We start from the raw sequence: 18,780 nt of genomic DNA on the forward strand, positions 1-18,780 counted from the left end.
TCTGATCAGATGGTAAGTTATATACCGTGTCTACTATGGCCGAGCGCCTATTAGCGAGCCTAGTTGATCGAGATACATGGCCTAGTATGGCCGAGCGCCTATGAGCGAGCCTACTACGGCAGAGCAGATATATATATATATATATATACCGAGCCTTATAAGGTCGGACAACTATTTTACTTACTATATTGAGAGAGTTAAGTCAGTATTAGCAAATGAGCATATCTTCAGATTTTGTTTGACTCCGAGTTGCGTTCAGTTATTATATTATCAGTTCAGTTTCAACTTTCAGTATATTGCCTTACATACTCAGTACATTATTGCGTACTGACGTCCCTTTTTTGGGGGCGCTGCATTTCATGCGTGCAGGTTCAGACAAACAGACGGGTTGACCTCCTCAGTAGGTGTTGCCCGAGTTCATCTTTATCGGTAAGCTCCCCGTCCTTTGGAGTTATCGGGTTTAGAAGTTTTGTGTACATCTTGTGTATATATGTAGATAGGTTATGGGTAGTTCGGGGCCCTGTTCCGATCATAGTACATCCATCAGTAGAGGCTTGTAGACATATCCTGTCAGTTAGTGCAGTATATTGGGCTTGTAGGCCCTATATGTATATTTTGTTAGCTTCTCAGTTATAGTAGTTATGACGGCCTTGGCGGGCCAGCTTTATGTTCATATTTAGTCAGCATTAGCCTCTATTCGGTTTTATATTTTGCTTTGTACATTATCTTGTAATGTGGCCCATGGCCAGAGTATGACATTACATGTTCAGAGCCTCTCAGTCGTAAGTGGTACGCAAGGACAGGTAAGGCACCGAGTGCCGGTCTCGCCCCCAGGCTCGGTGCGTAACACAAAATCATACAACAGAGCCGACGGAACTCCATTCCAGAGTCGTCTTCATATAGTTCAAACTACGATCAAAATACTAAGACTTAGGCTTCCGTTTTAGGGACTAAGTGTCCTAAATCACTTAGAATCATCCGATAACTAAAACCAACCACGCACGCAAGTCAATACACATAATACGGAGATGCTCAGAGCCTTATGCTGACGGACGGGACTTACATTCTAAAAACGACCGGCCAGGTCATTACAGAATCACTCAAGACAACATCAAAATACCAATTACACTCGGATTCAAGCCTAAAGAACTTCTAAACATTCAAATTCCACAAACGACGTCGAAACCTACCAAACCACGTCCGATTGATCTCAAATTTTACACACAAGTCAAAAATTACACCACAAACCTATTCCAACTTCGAAAATCCAATCCGATCCTGATATCAAAATTTTCACTGCCGGCCAAAATCGCCAAAATTTCAACTTTCGCCAATTCAAGCCTAATTCTACTACGGACCTCCAAATCACATTTCGGGCGCGCTCCTAAGTCCAAAATTACCTAACGGAGCTAACAGAACCATACAAATTCAAATCTGAGGTCGTTTTCCCATAAGTCGACATTCGGTCGACTTTTTTAACTTAAGCTTCCAATTAAGAGACTAAGTGTCTCAATTCACTCCAAAACGACTCCGGACCCGAACCAACCAACTCGGTAAGACATAATACAATGGTAAAGCACAAAAGAAGTAGAATCGGGGAAAACAGGGTTATAACTCTCGAAACGACCGGCCGGGTCGTTACATTAATCAACTATTTAGTTGCATAGAATCGACCAAGTCATAATTCTTACGGTGCACACCTACATGCATCTCACCTAGCACATGCGTCACCTCAACACCAATCACATAACACGAAATTCGGGGTTTCATACCTCAGAACCAAGTTTTAAGATTAATTCCATTAGAAAATACTAAGTTCTTAATCAAAGTCAAAAAGTCAACTCAAAATGTGGCCCCCTGGGCCACATCTCGAAATCTAATAAAAGTCACAAAATCCGTAAGCTCATTCAACGACGAATCCAACCATACCAAATTTACCAAAATCCAACACGAAATCGACACCCAAATCCCTAATTTAAACTCTCCAAATTCCTGGCCTCAAACTCTCAAAATTACACCTTAAAACCATACAATATAGGTGGGAAATTCAATGGGGAAATATAATTATTGAATAAATTTAACCACAAGTGACTTACCTCGAGAATCTCTTTAAAATACCTTTCAAAATTGGCCTAATACCGAGCTTGAAATGTTCAAAATAATGAAAATCTCGGAACCCTTGATTTTTAATACACTACCGAGCCGTTTCGTTCATGTGGAAAACTTAACCGCACATGCGGTTCCGCTTTTGCGGAAATTCCTCCGCTTCTGCAGACATGCCTCAAAGGGCTCCCTTACTTCTGCATCCTTCCTCCACATATGCGCTCTCGCAGGTGCGGAATTTCCATCGCACCTGCGCACATTTCCGCACTGGCCAACTTCGCTTCTGCGACCACGCAAGTACAAAAATTTCCTCGCACCTGCGACTACTGCACTTCACTACCCAAGTCACTTTTGCACTTCTATTCTCACTTCTACGAGCTCTCACCTGCGATCAAAATTACTCAGGTGCAATTGCACAAGAACTGGTGCACTTAAGCAATTCTTTGAGTTTCAAACTCGATCCGTTAACCATCCGAAACCAACCCGAGGCCCTCAGAATCTCAACCAATTATACCAACAAGTCCTAAAAAACTATACGCACTTAGATGACCTTCAAATCACATCAAACAACGCTAAAACCATGAATCACGCATCGATTCAAGCATAATGAACTTTCAAACTTCTAACTTCTACATTCGATGCCGAAACCTATAAATCACGTCCGATTGACCTCAAAGTTTTCACACAAGTCACAATTGACACCACGGACCTAGTCCAATTCCCGGAACCCCAATCCGAGTCCGGTAACCACAAAGTCCCCTCTCGGTCAAACAATTAAATTTTTAACTTTCGCTATTTCAACCTTAATTCAACTACGGACCTCCAAATCACTATCCAGACACGCTCCTAAGTCCAAAATCACTCAACGGAGCTAACGAAACTATCAAAACTCTATTCCGAAGCCATTTACATACAAGTCAACATCCGGTCAACCATTTTAACTTTAGTTTCCATCCTTGAGACTAAGTGTCTCAATTCATTCTTAAATTTCTCCGGACCCGAACTAACTACCCCGGCATGTCACATAATAACAATTAAGCATGGAATGAGTAGTAAATGGGGGAACATGGATACTACACTCAAAACAACCGGCCGAGTCGTTACATCTCTCAAGTTTTTCATAAGGTCCAATGAATCGAGGACTGAGTTTTCCCTTCTGGCCCAATATTATAATATAATTACATGGAGATCAGCATAGGACTTTTGTTTGTTTGAAGCAATTTCCAAATGATCCTTGAATATTTTTACGTTATCTTCAGTTTGTTGTACAATCGCAGGACCGAACAATTTTCTTTCACGAACTTGACTCCAACAAAGTAGAATTCTATATTTTCTCCCATATAAAGCTTGATAAGGAGTCATGACTATACTTGTCTGGTAGCTATTATTATAAGAAAATTCTATCAAGGTCATATGTTTGTCCCAACTACACTAAAATTTACTAATACACGCTCGAAGCATATCTTCCAAGGCTTGTATTGCTCTCTCGGGCTGGCCATCTGTTTGTGGATGGAAAGCAACACTAAAATTTAACTTGGTACCCAAAGATTCTTGCAAGATACCAAAATCTAGATGTAAACCTTGGATCTCTGTCAAACACAATAGAAACAGAGATTCCATACAGCCTCACAATCTCATTAATGTATAGTTCTGCCAAACATTCCACTGAGTAATCCATTTTGATTGCCAAGAAATGAGAACTCTTTGTTAGTCTATCTATAATTACCCAAATTGCATCATGATTCCTTTGAGTGCATGAAAGTCCAGAAATAAAGTCCATCGTTATCATTTCTCATTTCCCCTTAGGTATTGACAAGGGTTGTAGTACACCAGCTGGGACTTGATGTTCAACTTTTATTTGTTGACAAACCAAGCATTTAGAAATGAACTATGCAATGTCTTTCTTCATACCACTCCACCAGTAGTACTCTTTGATTGTTTGATACATTTTAGTACCTCAAGGATGCATTGCATAAGGTGAACTATGTGCTTCAATCAAGATCTCCTTCCTCAATTATTCATCATTAGAAAAACACAACCTATTTTTATAAAATAGGGTACCATCTTCCTTTAATGTAAAATCTGATTTTCTTCCATATTGGACTTCTTCAACCCATTTCACAAGCTTCTCATCTAACTTCTGTGCTTCTAGAACCGGCTCAAGTAAGAATAGTTTTACTTGCAAACTACCAATAATAGAACCATTAGAATAAAATGAAATACAAGCATTCATGGCTCTAAATTCAAGAAGCAAAGGCAAAGAACTTAGAGTTAAACTTGCAAGGGAATTGCGACTCAATGCATCTGCAACCACCTTGGCTTTATCAAGATGATAATCTATCGTGCAATCATAATCGTTGATGAGTTCAAGCCATCTACGTTGTCTCAAGTTTAACTCTGTTTGTGTACTCAAGTACCTCAAACTCTTGTGATCATTAAACATATGACACTTCTCCCCGTACAAGTAATGCCTTCAAATTTTAAAGGCAAAAACAATGACAACAAGTTCAAGATCCTGAGTGGGATAAATCAACTCATGCGATTTCAATTTTTGAGAGGCATAAGAAATAACTTTCCCTTGAAGCATCCAAATACACACCAAGTCATGGTAAGATGCATCACTATATATCACATATTCGTTTCCTTCATTTGGCAACGAAAGTATTGGAGCTTGTATCAACAAAGATTTGAGCTTTTCAAAGCGCTCTTGACACTTGTCATCCCACACAAATATGAAGTATTTCTCCAAAACTTTGGTCAAAGGAGAGTCTATAATAGAGAAGCCCTTCACGAACCTTATATAGTATCCTGCTAAATCCAAGAAACTTCTGATCTCAGCAATAGCTTGAATATTACTAGGATCAACCTTCACACCTTCCACTGACACAATATGCCCCAAAAACGATACTCCACTCAGCCAAAATTAACATTTAAAACACTTGGAATATAGTTGCCTCTCCTTCAAAATTTGCATGACAGTCCGGAGATGCTTATCATGATCTTCACTATTCTTGGAATAGACTAAAATGTCATCAATAATGACCACCACAAATTGATCAAGGTAAGGCTTAAATACTAATTAGATCCATAAATGCAGCAGGAGCATTTGTCAAATCAAATGGCATTACCAAAAATTCATAATGGCTATAAACTGGTCCCAAAAGCCAGTTTGGGAACTTCTTGCCCCCCCTCACAATTGATAATACCTAGACCTCAAGTCAATTTTTAAGAACAAGCTGGCACCCTTCAGTTGGTCAAACAAATCATCGATTCTGGGCAGTGGGTATCTATTCTTGTTTGTTACCTTGTTCAATTGTCGGTAATCAATGCAAAGCCTAAGAGTACCATCTTTATTTTTCACAAACACTGGGATGGATAAAACCTTTGTCAATAAGTTCTTGCAACTGAGCCTTCAACTATTTAATTTCAGTTGGTGCATTATTATATAAGGAGAGATAGAAATAGGAGTAGTTCCAGGAACAAGATCTATAGGAAAATCGATCTCCCTTTCTGGAGGCAACCTAGGAAGATCATCAGGAAATATATCAGGAAAGTCACACACAGTTGCTATGTCTTAAGACTTGGACTCTCCAATTGTGTATCGACTATATGAGCATGATAGGCATCACAACCTCAGCAAATCATCTTCCTTGCCAAGATCGAAGAAATAATATTAGATGTCAGTAATCGTTGTCATTTAATCACTATGTGTGAATACACAAGAGTTTTAAAAGTCACTTGCTTCAACCTACAATCAACCAATGCATGGTTTCTACAAAGCCAATCCACACCAACAATAAGATCATAGTCTTGGAAGGGGATTTCAAGCAAGTTTGCAGGGAAGACTAGATTTTGAATCATGAATGGACAATCTCGATAAATCATGTTAACAATAGCCTGATGACCTAATGGACTCGTGACAAGCACATCAAAGTCAAGCCTCACAAATTTCACAATATCAGGAAAGGCAAATGATGAGCAAACATAAGAGTATGTAGATGCAGGATCAAATAATGTAACAACATATATGCCAAATAAGTAAAATTTACCGACAACCACGTCTGGGCCATCTTGTTCATCCCTTTTTCTTATATCATAGACTCGTGCAATAGATTTTGACCCACTAGCCTAATTTGCTCCACTCGAACCCGCTGCTTGCATGTGTCTAAGTCTTGTACCTCTATTAGTTTGAGAATGAGTAGTAACATGCTTTTGAATTGAGCCCTTCCTCTGTGTAAAAGAAAGAGGATTAGGGTTAGGATAATACTTCACTTTATAATGAAGGCTTCCACAATTAAAACAAGCATTAGATGCTCTTCTACAAATACTATAGTGATTCTTCCCGCACTGTGCACAAGTAGGTATATAAGTCTTGCCTTGGCGATAACTAGAAGTACTAGCAGTAGAGAAATTTGGCTCATTCTGCTTATGATATGATGGCTTCTGTACACTTCCAGTCTTGGAATAGTCAAACTTTCCTTTCTTGGATGGATATCCATAACCTGAATTACCCTTCCTAAACTTGTTTTCTCTTCTACTAGCTTCTTCCTTGTCTATTCCTTCCCAAGAAAGAGTTGATAAAACCAACTTGGAAAAATTCTCAAGTTGCAAGATTGCCACAGATTTTTGGATGGAACCATTTAAACCTTCTTCAAATCTTCTGCACTTATCTCTTTCATCATAATAATACCTCCAGCATAACGAGAAAGCCTGAAATATTTTTTGTTGAAACTCTGCAATAGACATAGTCCCTTGCCTTAAATTCATAAACTTTTTTTTCTTAGCATCACAAAAGATTAGGGGGACATATTTTGCATAGAATGCTTTCGCAAAGTCATTCCAAGTAAGCACTGGAGGTTTTGCTTTTGCGTTTGGCACATTTACCCACCAATCATAGGCATCTTTTTATAAAATATAGATAGCATACTTAAATTTAGTAGCATTAGTACACTCCAGTTGTTCAAAGTCCCTTTCCCATGCGCTCGGGCCATTATTCAACAACCATGGGATCGTTAGTGACTTTTTTCAAATTCAACTTCACCCATATTCCTTATCTTTCCAAAATTCATTTAATTAGAGTCAGACATTGTTCCAGCCAAGTGACGAAAGAACTCAGCCATCTGCTGAAATGGAGGAGTCATAATAGTAGTACTATGACCCATTGCTCTTGGATTATTTTCCACTTTAGATTCACTAACACGAGAATGATTTAGGTTAGGCAAAGGTTCCACATCTCCTTCCTGGAGGTAAGGTGGAGCATTATAATGGGCCTAACTTTCATCAACGGATTCAATAGCTATATTAGAAGAGGAGGTCAAATTAAAATCCTCTAAAATACTAGATCACACTACATTAGGGACATATACACGATACATATGCACAAAGGATACAACAAATTATATTAACAAGTATGATTTATAATATTACCAAAATCATTTTCAATAAGGTAAATAATAAACAAATACTACCAAAACTTGTAGCAACCCCCTAGGAGGATGCCACTTATAAATACTAATGTAATACTTATAAAGTTAAGCAACCTTTTAATAAAATAAACTAACAAGAAGAAAAGAAAAGAAAAACTATTTTCAATAATTCCATGAGATTTGGGAAAATAGTTCAAATATTCTAACAAGACGTATGAAACTAGTTTAGCAAATTGTTATTATATAATTTATTAGCAAAAAAATACGCACATGAATATAATTCAACATACGACATCTGAATGTAGAAAAGAAATCTCATAAAAATCTCCTTAAAAGTGCAAGATACAACTATAAAAAAGAAAATGGCAACACCTATTTAAATTAAATCAATAATTTAGAATTTACAAAATACTTAGTAAAAGAATACATTTTTCATACACCATTAAAGACTGAAACTAAGCATAAAGTCAAACTCTCAATCAAATACAAGCTAGTTAAGTCTTCAAAAAATTTTCCAAGTTCAATTCAATTACTAAATTTAATATCTTACAAGACATGGACATGGGCGACACCCCCAAAATATTCAAATCATTCACCAAAATTAAGTTACAAAATAGTAGCATCAAGACCCAACATACATTCAAAAGTACATATCTAAGTGTGCCATACAGGTCATGTACAAGTCCTCGAAAGTATAAAAATAATACATACGTTATAACGACCCGACCGGTCATTTTGAGCTTTAAGGTTCCGTTCAGTAGTTCGAGGTCTTGAGTAGCTTCCTATAGTGTATTCTGACTTGCGTGCATGCTTGAAATGAATTCGGATGAGTGATTCTCACTTTAGATGCTTAAGTTAAAAATATTGACCGAGGTTTCACTTTTATAAAAACGACCCCGTGGCGGTATTTTGATGGCTCCGATAGGTTCGTCTCATGATTTTGGACTTGGGCGTATGTCCGAAATTGATTTTAGAGGTCCGTAGGTTGATTTGTGTGGTTTTACTGAAAGTTGGCAATTTAAAGATTTAGAATTTTGATAATTTTGACCGTAGATTGACTTCATAGCTATCATGTTTGGATTTCTATTTCAGTCCTTGAAATAAGTCCGTTTTGTCATTTGGAACTTGTCTACAAAGTTTGGCATCATTCCGAGTTGATTTGATAGGAATCGAACGTGCGATTGTGTTTTTTAGAAGATCTTGAGTTTCATGTTGAATTCTTGTGTTTTGATGTCCGATTCGTTATTTCGGATGTTATTTTGATGATTTGATCACGCGATCGAGTTTGTGTTATGTTTTTAGACTTGTATTGATGTTTGGTTTGGATACCCGGTAGCTCGGATGAGTTTCGGACGCATAGCGGAGTGTTGATAGAGTTTAAGTCTGTTGGTTTTTGCACAGGTGCCTCAGGTCTTGCATTTGCGAGTTTTGGATCGCAATTGCGATGTTAGGCTAAGTTTCCTTGGCTTGAATTTGCGAACCCAGTGTTCGCATTTGCGATCTTCCTGGTCGCATTTGCGAAGGTTCTATGTTCGTAATTGCGAAATATTCATTGCATTTGCGATGACAACAGGAATGGGAGGGCTTCGCTTTTGCGATGGTTTCTTCGCATTTTCGGGGTTCGCAAGTGGTCGCAATTGCGACACCTGCGTCTGGACAAAAAGCTGAAGGACAGGAATTTTGGTCTCATTTTTACATTTTGGAACCCTAGACTCGGTAGGAGGCGATTTTGAAGAGGGAGTTTCATCTACAAACTTTGGGTAAGTGATTCCAATATATTTCTAATCATATTCAATTAATATATCTTACATTTTGACATCAAAATCATGTGATTCAATGTACAAATTTGTGATACTTTGTCTAATTATTGAAAAATAAGAATTTGAGTTTTGGGAGTCGATTTGGACTCGGATTGTGAAACTAATCATATATATGAACTCGTAGGGTCATGGGTAGTCGAAATCTACCATTGGACCCGGGTTCTGACCGGGCATGTCCCGGGTTTACTTTTCTTGACTTTTGAGAAATTGTGTAAAGATCATAATTTTAATTATTGGGATTGATTTCTCTTGCATTATTTGATGTTATTAAGTTTATTTTGGTTAGATTTGTGCTGAGCGGAGGTGAATTGTAAAGGAAAATCTATTTTTGAGAATTGATTGAGGGCTTTTGAGGTAAGTATCTTGCCTAACATTGTGTGGGGGAGCTACCCCGTAGGAATTGGTTTGTTTACACTATTTGAACAACGTGAAAGACGTGTACACGAGGTGACGATTGTGTACACGATTTATATGTGGAAATTTGACCGACTTAAACTCCTAGGTTCTCATGTACATTAAAAATGAAGTTGTCTCATTATGTTATATCCCTCATTGCTAGAGTTACCCTTACATGTCTTATTTGAAGTCGATTTGTTCATGTTCTACCTTTATTGCCAAATATACTATTTTATGCTTTAATTGAAGTAGTTACCTCTTTTAGTGCCATGTATCTCTTCCGTAGTTGATTATCCTTAATTGAAGTTATTGTTATCTCTTTCATTGTTAACTTATTCTTATTTGAAATCGTTGTCACATGTTATCTCTCTTATCGTTGGGTCATTCTTATTTGGAATCATTGTTATATGTTATCTCTCTTATTGTTGAGTTACTCCTAGTTGATATCGTTGTTACACACTATCTCTCTAATTGTTGAGTTATTCTTGCTGATACCATTATCACTTGTTATGTCTTTCATATTGAGCTTGTTCTGGCTTTTCTTTGTGTTTTATAATTCTCTTGTTGATTTACTTGCTGTACTCTCGTGTTATTGTTGTACTCAGTGTTGTTAAGCTGAGGTATATGTGTGGTTGTGGTATTGGAATTGTATTGAGGAAATATCGTGGCATATGAGCATATATGGTGCAACTAATTAGATTGTTGAGAGGATTATCAGGGTGTTCGCACGTGAGTTGTCCATGCTATTGTTATTGATAATTACACATGCGGCGTAATAAGGCGGGCTATATATATGTAGGTTTGCACATGTGGCGAGATAAGGCGGGAATATTATTATGTGCGTGTGGCGAGACAAGGCGGGTATTTACTTTATTGTTGCGCATGTGGCGAGACAATGTGGGCTATGTCGGGGATAGTTTGTGATGACTTGTGATGGCCTGGGGGGCATTGTTATTGATGAGTGTCGTGATATGCCTACCTTGCGTGAGTTATGCATTTTACTTTTTGTTGTGTTGTTTCCTATGTACCATTCATTGTCTCTACTCTTACTTGTTGATTCGAGTTGTGATAGATCACTTGCATACGCATACACGTAATTAATCACTCATATCGGTATAAGAAGATGAATCCTAATGTTTGTTGATCATTCACATGTATTCTCGTTTACCTTCCTTCTGTGTGAGAGGTGTACTAGTGGCATATGAGTTGTCCGTGCGGTTATGAGTTATTATAATTATAGGCACGTGAGTTGTCCGTGTGGTTATGAGGTATTGTCACTCCCTTAGCATGTGAGTTGTCCGTGCAGATAAGAGGTATTTATGGTATTGGAACGTGAGTTGTCCATGCAAATGTGAGTTGTCCATGCGGTTGTGATTTGTAATGTGGGTACAAGATGCCAAATGATTAGAGTTCATGTATTGGGACCCGTGATTTGTGATTATGAGGTGTGGTATCTCGTGTTATTGTTGTTGTTATTGTTGTACTCAGTGATATTGAATCGAGGGCTATGTGTGGTTGTGGTATTGGAATTGTTTTAGGGAAATGTTGTGGCATATGGGCACATGCGGTGCAAGTCATTATATTGTGCTGTTATGTTTTTGGAACACGTGATATTGTTGAGAGGATTGTCGGGGTGTTCGTACGTGAGTTGTCCGTACTATTGTTATTGATAATTGCACATGCGGCGTGACAAGGCGGGCTACATATATATGTGGGTTTGCACATTTGGTGAGACAAGATGGAAATATTATTATGCGTTTGCGGCGAGACAAGGCAGGCATTTACTTTATTATTTCGCACGTGGCGAGACAAAGTGGGATTGGTCGGGGATGATTTATGATGACTAGTGATGGCCTGGAGGCATTGTTATTGATGATATTTGTATAGTGTTGTACCTACCTTGTGCGAATTATGCATTTTACATTTTGTTATGGTTTTTTCTATGTGACATTCACTGTCTCTACTCTTACTTGTTGACTCGAGTTCTGATAGAACACTTGCACAAGCATACACATAATTAATCACTCATATCGGTTTAAGAAAATGAATCTTGATGTTTATTGATCATTCACATGTATTCTCGTTTACCTTCCTTCTGTGTGAGAGTTGTACTAGTAGCACGTGAGTTGTCCGTGCGGTTATGAGTTATTGTAATTACTGGCACATGAATTGTCCGTGCAAATATGAGGTATTGTCACTCCCTTAGAATGTGAGTTGTTCGAGCAAATAAAAGGTATTTATAGTATGGGTAGATGAGTTGTCCGTGCAGACGTATGTTGACCGTGCGGTTGTGATTTGTAATGGGCACACAAGATGCCAAGTGATTAGGGTTTGTGAATTAGGACCCGTGATTTGTGATTATGAGGTATGGTATCTTGGGGAAATTCTTGAATAAATCTTGTGAGAAAGCGGTTGTTCTTATTGTGTTGTTACTTATTTTCCTTTACTTGGTTTCACCGGACTTAAAACTGTGTTCATCTTACTCTACGGCGTTATTAAATGTCGTGCCTTGTTACTCATTATTGCTTCTAGTTTTCTATTGCAAGTATTGTTTTGTTATTTTACCATGTTTAGATTTATATTGATATTGTTTCCTGTTAGTTTCACATTCATACTTGTATAGGTTATTAAGTCTAGTGGGTGTCTTGACTGTCCCTCGTCACTAGTCTACCGAGTTTAGTCTTGATACTTACTGGGTACCGTCGTGGTGTACTCATGCTACACTTCCTGCACATTTTTGTTCCGATCAAGGTACGTCGAATTTTGGTGAACGTTAGCTAATTGATTGGGCATAGCTGTGGAGACTCAAGGTATACCTTCCATCGCGTTTGCAGGCCTCGGAGTCACCTTCTAAAGTTTATTTTGTACAATTTATTTCTATTTCGGAATAGTTGTACTTAGAAATTTCCTAGAGAACTCAGTATAGCTTATGACTTATACTACAGGTTTTGGGATGTTGTATATCATGCTGGGATTGTTAGCTTTGTATGGAAATTTTTGTTTCATGTTTAATAGTTGTTGGTTAAATGTTGCCATTAATTCAGTAAGTGTTAGGCTTACATAGTCTAAGAGACTACGTGCCATCACGACATCCTACGAAGGAAAAATTGGGTTCGTGACAAGTTGGTATCAGAGCTCTAGGTTCATAGGTGCTACGAGTAATAAGCGAGTTTAATAGATTCTTGCGGATCGATATAGAGACGTCTACACTTATCTTCGAGAGGCTACGAAACTATTACAAAACTTCACTTCTTTCATTCCTATCATCCGAGTTTATTGATTTTAGAGTTTTAGTCTTTGTCATTCTATTCCCTCACAGATGGTGAGAACACGAGTTGCGGTTACTGATGACGCTTCCACAAGAGCCGGTGTTGCTAGGTGCTCGGGCAGAGGCAGAGGCCGAGGAGGAGCACGTGCTAAAGCTAGAGCACCTACCAGAGTAGCAGCTGAGGAGCCACCATGTCATGCCTCAACCTTGGGAAGCGCGACCAGTGCTCAACCGAGTGAACCCGGCTGAGTAAGACTGTTAGATACTTTCTACCTAATTCACCCATGATCAAGACAAGACATAATTTCATTACTTATACAGTAGGAAGCTCATCCATAAAATCCTAAATCATTTCATTAGACATTGCGCCTTTAAGTCTCAAAATACACATTCTTATAGTCTGAGTGGAACATGTGAGCAAACACAACATATAATTGTTTAACATTCCCAACACCCATATACAACCCATATAGTGTCTACGGAGCGTCTAAAGATACAAAAGAGCGTAAAGATGGTGCCGGCAACAAGGCCCCGGCTATACCTCAAAAAGTGACCATAATATAAACAAAAGGTACAATACATGACCTCGGATGAAATGGGGCTCACCGAGTTCGCTGAGAAGAGGATGCAACACTATCTGTGATCAATACTATCTGCTATGTAACCACCTGCATCCATTTAAAGATGCAGCGCCCCCGGAAAAAGGGACGTTAGTACCGTCGAATAGCACTAGTATGTAAAGCTAAACACCAACTCAGTAGAATGAATAATAATACAAGAGGAACAATCAAGAATTCAATAAGGGCTTCAAATTATAGTAAAACAACAAGTTAAGGATCGTATACGTTTTCAAGACAATTTTCATATTATTAGGTTGGGTGACTTTTAGTACCGATATTCCACAATTCACAATACCTCTGTATTCTTACACGGAGTCCGATCTCGGCCCGATCGGTTAGGCCATCTCATTTGAGACATTACCACAATTTCATTATAATTTCTAGTACAGTACCACCATGTGTGCGGCATGGCGTCCAATCACGGCCCGATCGGCTAGGCCATGTTATTTGAGACATCAACCATTTTCACGATTTTATCTATAATACCACCGTGTTCTTACACAGAGTCCGATCTCAGCCCGATCGTCTAGGCCATCTCATTTGAGACATCACCCATATTTAATCTGTCATCTCAATTCATATTTCTTTCCCATACTTTCAATACAATGGCACGAGTGGCCCCAATTATAAAGTTATTCTTGGCGTTGGGACGTATTTCATAATTCAAGTTCTTTTCCACATTCTAACATTATTATTTTCAACAACAATAAGGCTTCCCATTCAAGACGTTAAATTCACATATGAGCAATTTGGGAGTCTTAGGCACATAGAGGCTTTTCATACAATTTGGCACAACAACCTTTATTTCGATCTAGATATGAAGTCTTAACATTGCTAGCACATATTACACATTTGGAACGCATCCTCAAATAACAAGATAACATGATGAAACATTTAGAATAAATATTGAACTTACATCCCTCAACACAAACACATTAGAAATCGCCAATTCTATAATGATCAAGGGCTTACTCAAATTACATGAACACCGTGGGGTTCGATTCTAAGAAGAAGGGGGTTTAGCCAACATACCTCAATTGAGCCTCTTAAAACTCTAAGATGTTCCGGAATATTAGCAACTTCAATCAATTCTATCAATATAGCAAATTTGAACCCAAAATTAGAAAAACGATCATAATTCTAGCTCACTTGAGCATTCTATCAAACACCATGTGTGCATAAATGTTTTAAGGTCCTTTTTGTGAAAGACTCCACCAACCCACACCCCATTCTTTTCTATCTTTAACTCACAACCTCCCCACATACCATAGGAACACATGCATGCAAGGTAAGAACTCCCATCCCCATGAATTACCTTACTAATGGCCCATTCTAGATACATTTTGAAATTAAGAGTTTGGGTGATAGAATCTTACCTCTTAGGAAGAAGACCTAGGTGCCACTCTTCATAATCTTCAAGGTTTTAAGTGAGAATGGAAGAACAATTTGATGAAGATCACTTCTCCCTCTAGGACCCCCTCTGTCATTCTAAAAATATCAGAAAATATGATCAAAATGGTCCATGGGATGTGTTTTAATGGAATAGGGTCGGGTTTAAAAACCCCAAATTGAAGCTCCGAAACAGGTTATGTGGTCGCATATGCGATCGCATAGAGGTTATGCGGTCTGCGAAATGACCGCGAAAATGGGGGACAGAACTGGAAAGGAACCGATTTGGTCTACAGTGACTGTGGCCCACAGACATGTTCTGTGGTCGCATAATGCACCGCAGAATGGTTCTGCAGTCGCATAATGCACCGCAGAACCTCCCTCCGAAAAATACCAAGGCGGGATATTGGACAAGAATGCGGCCCACGAAATGGTTATGCGGTCGCATAATGGCCGCAAAATTGACATAAAAAATGCCCAGAAACCTGCCCCACTCTGCGACCAGTCTACAGTCCGCAGAGTGGTTCTGCGGCCGTAGAATGGGATGCAGCAATGCGCACTTCTGTCCAAGAATTTCTACTATTATTAACCTCTATGTCTACTTTGACATCACAGAATCCGGGTTTTTTGGAAAACTTTTACGGGGCCTTACACATCAGTAGCTCCGATTGGGGGACAGGCACTGGAGGTGCCTGTTGCTACCCCGGAAATTCAGGAGACTTTGGCCTAGTTCCTGAGCATGTTTGGTACATTGACTCAGGTGTGATTGATTATGGTAGCACTAGCTACTTTGCAGACCAGGGGAGGAGCTCAGACTCCCGCTGCCCATACTCCAGAGCAGCGAGTCCATGTTGGTTAGATTCCAGGTGTCATGCCGGCACAACCTGTTATTTCGGTTTAGCCTGCACTTAGGGCAGCAATATCCGAGGAGGAGCAGCTTAGACTTGCGAGGTTCAAAAAGTATCACCCTCCTACTTTTAGCTGTTTGGCTTCAGAGGATGCACATAGTTTTCTAGAGGAGTGCCATTGTATTCTCCGCACCATGGGTATTGTGGAGACGAGTGGGGTTGATTTTACTATATTCCAGCTGTTAGGAGAAGCATATCAGCGGTGGCGAGTTTACAAGGAAAGTAGCCCAGCCGATGCAGCTTCATTTTTATGGACTCAATTTTCAGAGATGTTCTTTAGAGAGTTTGTTCCCCCAGACCCTTTGTAATGCATGGCGCGCGGAGTTCGAATAGCTGCACCAGGGTACTATGTCAGTGTAATAGTATGCTGTTAGATTCAGTGATTTGTCCAGACATGCACGTGCTTTTGTTTCTACAGTTAGAGAGCAAGTCTGCAGGTTCATTGAGGGGCTTAGTTATGGTATTCGATTCACCATGGCTCGAGAGTTGGAGACAAACATTCGGTTTTAGCAGGTGGTAGAGATCACTCGTAGATTAAAGGTTTTGCTTTGAGTGTGGAGATACCAACCACATGGTGAGAGATTATCCCAGACTCCGGACAGATGTGTCACAATAGGGTATTCAGGCCATGAGTTCTGCTCTAATTGCTGTTATACCTACACCGCCAGCTAGGGGTAGAGATCAGGCGGGTATAGGTCGCCCTAGAGGGGGAGGCCGGGCCCATTGTTACACTTTTCCTTGTTGGGCAGAGGCCGATGCACCAGATGATGTCGTTGTAGTTATGGTTTCAGTTGAGTAAAGAGATGCAATTATGTTACTTCGATCCGGTCCCATTTATTGGTAAGATTAATCCTACCTTTCTTCAAATATGGTTGTGTTTTGTGATTTTTGTACTACGTTTATGTGTTCACGCCAGTTGAAAATTTTATTATGATAGACCGTGTCTATCATTCTAGTTTGGTTGCTATTGTATATCATGAGACTTGGGTGGACTTTCTATTAGTTAAATATGGTAGGATTTGATGTGATCTCCGGATGGTTTGGCCCGACTTCTGATTTGGGTGCTCTACAGGTAAGGGAAGTTGTTACGTGTTGTGGTTCTAGTTCTATGAGTTTGAGTTAGTAGGATGGTTTAGTTGCTCTGATGTTAACCTTAGTTGTGATTTCCGAGTGGAGGATGGGAACCTGGTGTTCTTTGTGAATAGGTGTGTTGGTGCCGGGCTATGTGCCGCTGAGAGGTCATATTAATATAAGATTTGATTGTGGTAGTTGCGTGTATCTTGCTTCTTCCTTGATGATTAGATCCATAGTACGGTATCTGTGGGGAGATATCCCTGTTTGGTGTGTTTGACGGTTCTCCTATGTGTTCCTCTTTCCATATTCAGTCATATTTGAGTTGTGCTTGTTGGGTTTGGATTGCGATGTATGTGCCCAGGTGGCGCTTGAGGTGGCCTATTGATCGGATGAGTAGTTATGAGTTTCACATGTTTCTTGCATTATTTTCGGGATTATGAAGGTTTGGAATAAGTTTCTAGTCGATATGAGTCTGTTTGTCGGTATCGAGTTTGGTAATGGGCGGCTATTGCGGTCAGAGTTGTTGCTATGGATATATGGATGATGTGTTATGTTTTGTGGTTATACTTTATAGGTGTATGCATGAGCTGTTGTAGCTAGTTGAGGATTTTGTAGTGTGTTTGTGTGATCATAGGGCCCTTGGTAGATGTGGGATTTCGATCCTAAGACTTATCGGCATGACTAAAAGGAATAATCTTCGGTTGAGATGATGTTATCGGTTTACGTGGTTTGGGGTGACGTGGGATCACCCATTAGTATGTGCATGGTGAGTTTATATAGTGATTTGTTGGCTTGGGATAGACTCTTTTTACGTTCGAGGACGAACGCTTGTTTAAGAGGGAGAGAATATAATGATTTGATCGGTTATTTTGAGCTTTAAGGTTCTATTAAGTAGTTCGAGGTATTAAGTAGCTTCCTATTATGTATTATGACATGCGTGCATTCTCGGATTTGATTCTCGGATGATTCATAATGAATTCAGATGAGTCTTTCTCACTTTAGAAGCTTAAGTTGAAAATGTTGACCGATGTTTGACTTTTGTAAAAACGACCTCGTGGTGGTGTTTTGATGGCCCCTATAGGTTCGTATAGTGATTTTGGACTTAAGCGTATGCCCTGAATCAATTTCGGAGGTCCGTAGGTTGATTTGTGTTGTTTTGCCGAAAGTTTACTTCGTAGCTATCATGTTTGAATTTATGTTTCGGGACTTGGAATAAGTCTGTTTTGTCATTTGGAACTTGTCCGCAAAGTTTGGCATTATTCTGACTTGATTTGATAGGAATTGGACGTGCGGTTATTTTTTAGAAGATCTTGAATTTCATATTGAATTCTCGTGTTTTGAGGTCCGATTCGTGATTTTGGATGTTATTTTGAGGATTTGATCACGCGAGCGAGTTTGTGTTATGTTTTTAGACTTTTATTGTTGTTTGGTTTGGAGCCCCTAGGACTCGGGTGAGTTTCAGATGCATAGCGGAGTGTTGATAGAGTCTAAGTCTGTTGGTTTTTGCACAGGTGCCCCAGGTCTCGCATTTGCGAGTTTTGGATCGCAATTGCGATGTTAGGACAAGTCTATTGGGTTTGCATTTGCGAACCCAGTGATCGCATTTGCGACGGGCGCCTGGGGGGAGCTGGTTCGCATTTGCGATCTTTTTGGTCGCATTTGCGATCTTTTTGGTCGCATTTGCGATGGTCCTATGTTCGCAATTGCAAACTATTCATTGCATTTGCGATGATAGCGAGAATGGGAGGGCTTCGCTTTTGTGATGGTTTCTTCGCA

General features: G+C 39.4%; 1 protein-coding gene across 1 annotated transcript; it reads right to left on the reverse strand.

Moving 5' to 3' along the window:
* Positions 1-3,534: 3,534 nt before the first annotated feature.
* LOC138901404 (uncharacterized) lies at positions 3,535-6,849 on the reverse strand. The gene is made up of 4 exons (XM_070189165.1): positions 6,282-6,849; positions 4,701-4,983; positions 4,165-4,574; positions 3,535-3,692 (listed from the first exon to the last, which is right to left on the reverse strand). The coding sequence occupies exons 1-4, from the start codon at positions 6,847-6,849 to the stop codon at positions 3,535-3,537; spliced, it is 1,419 nt and encodes a 472-aa protein (XP_070045266.1).
* Positions 6,850-18,780: the final 11,931 nt, after the last annotated feature.

This window comes from Nicotiana tomentosiformis, chromosome 11 (genome assembly GCF_000390325.3).
Source record: "Nicotiana tomentosiformis chromosome 11, ASM39032v3, whole genome shotgun sequence".
NCBI lineage: Eukaryota > Viridiplantae > Streptophyta > Magnoliopsida > Solanales > Solanaceae > Nicotiana > Nicotiana tomentosiformis.

Coding starts and splice junctions, on each gene's coding strand:
- LOC138901404 (XM_070189165.1), bottom strand. CDS start 6,849: ATGTCTATTGCAGAGTTTCAACAAAAAATATTTCAGGCTTTCTCGTTA. Junction 4,984..6,281: donor TCATTCTCAAACTAATAGAG/GTACAAGACTTA, acceptor ATATTGTGTCAG/TGGAAGGTGTGAAGGTTGAT. Junction 4,575..4,700: donor GCATCTTACCATGACTTGGT/GTGTATTTGGAT, acceptor TAAAATTTGAAG/GCATTACTTGTACGGGGAGA.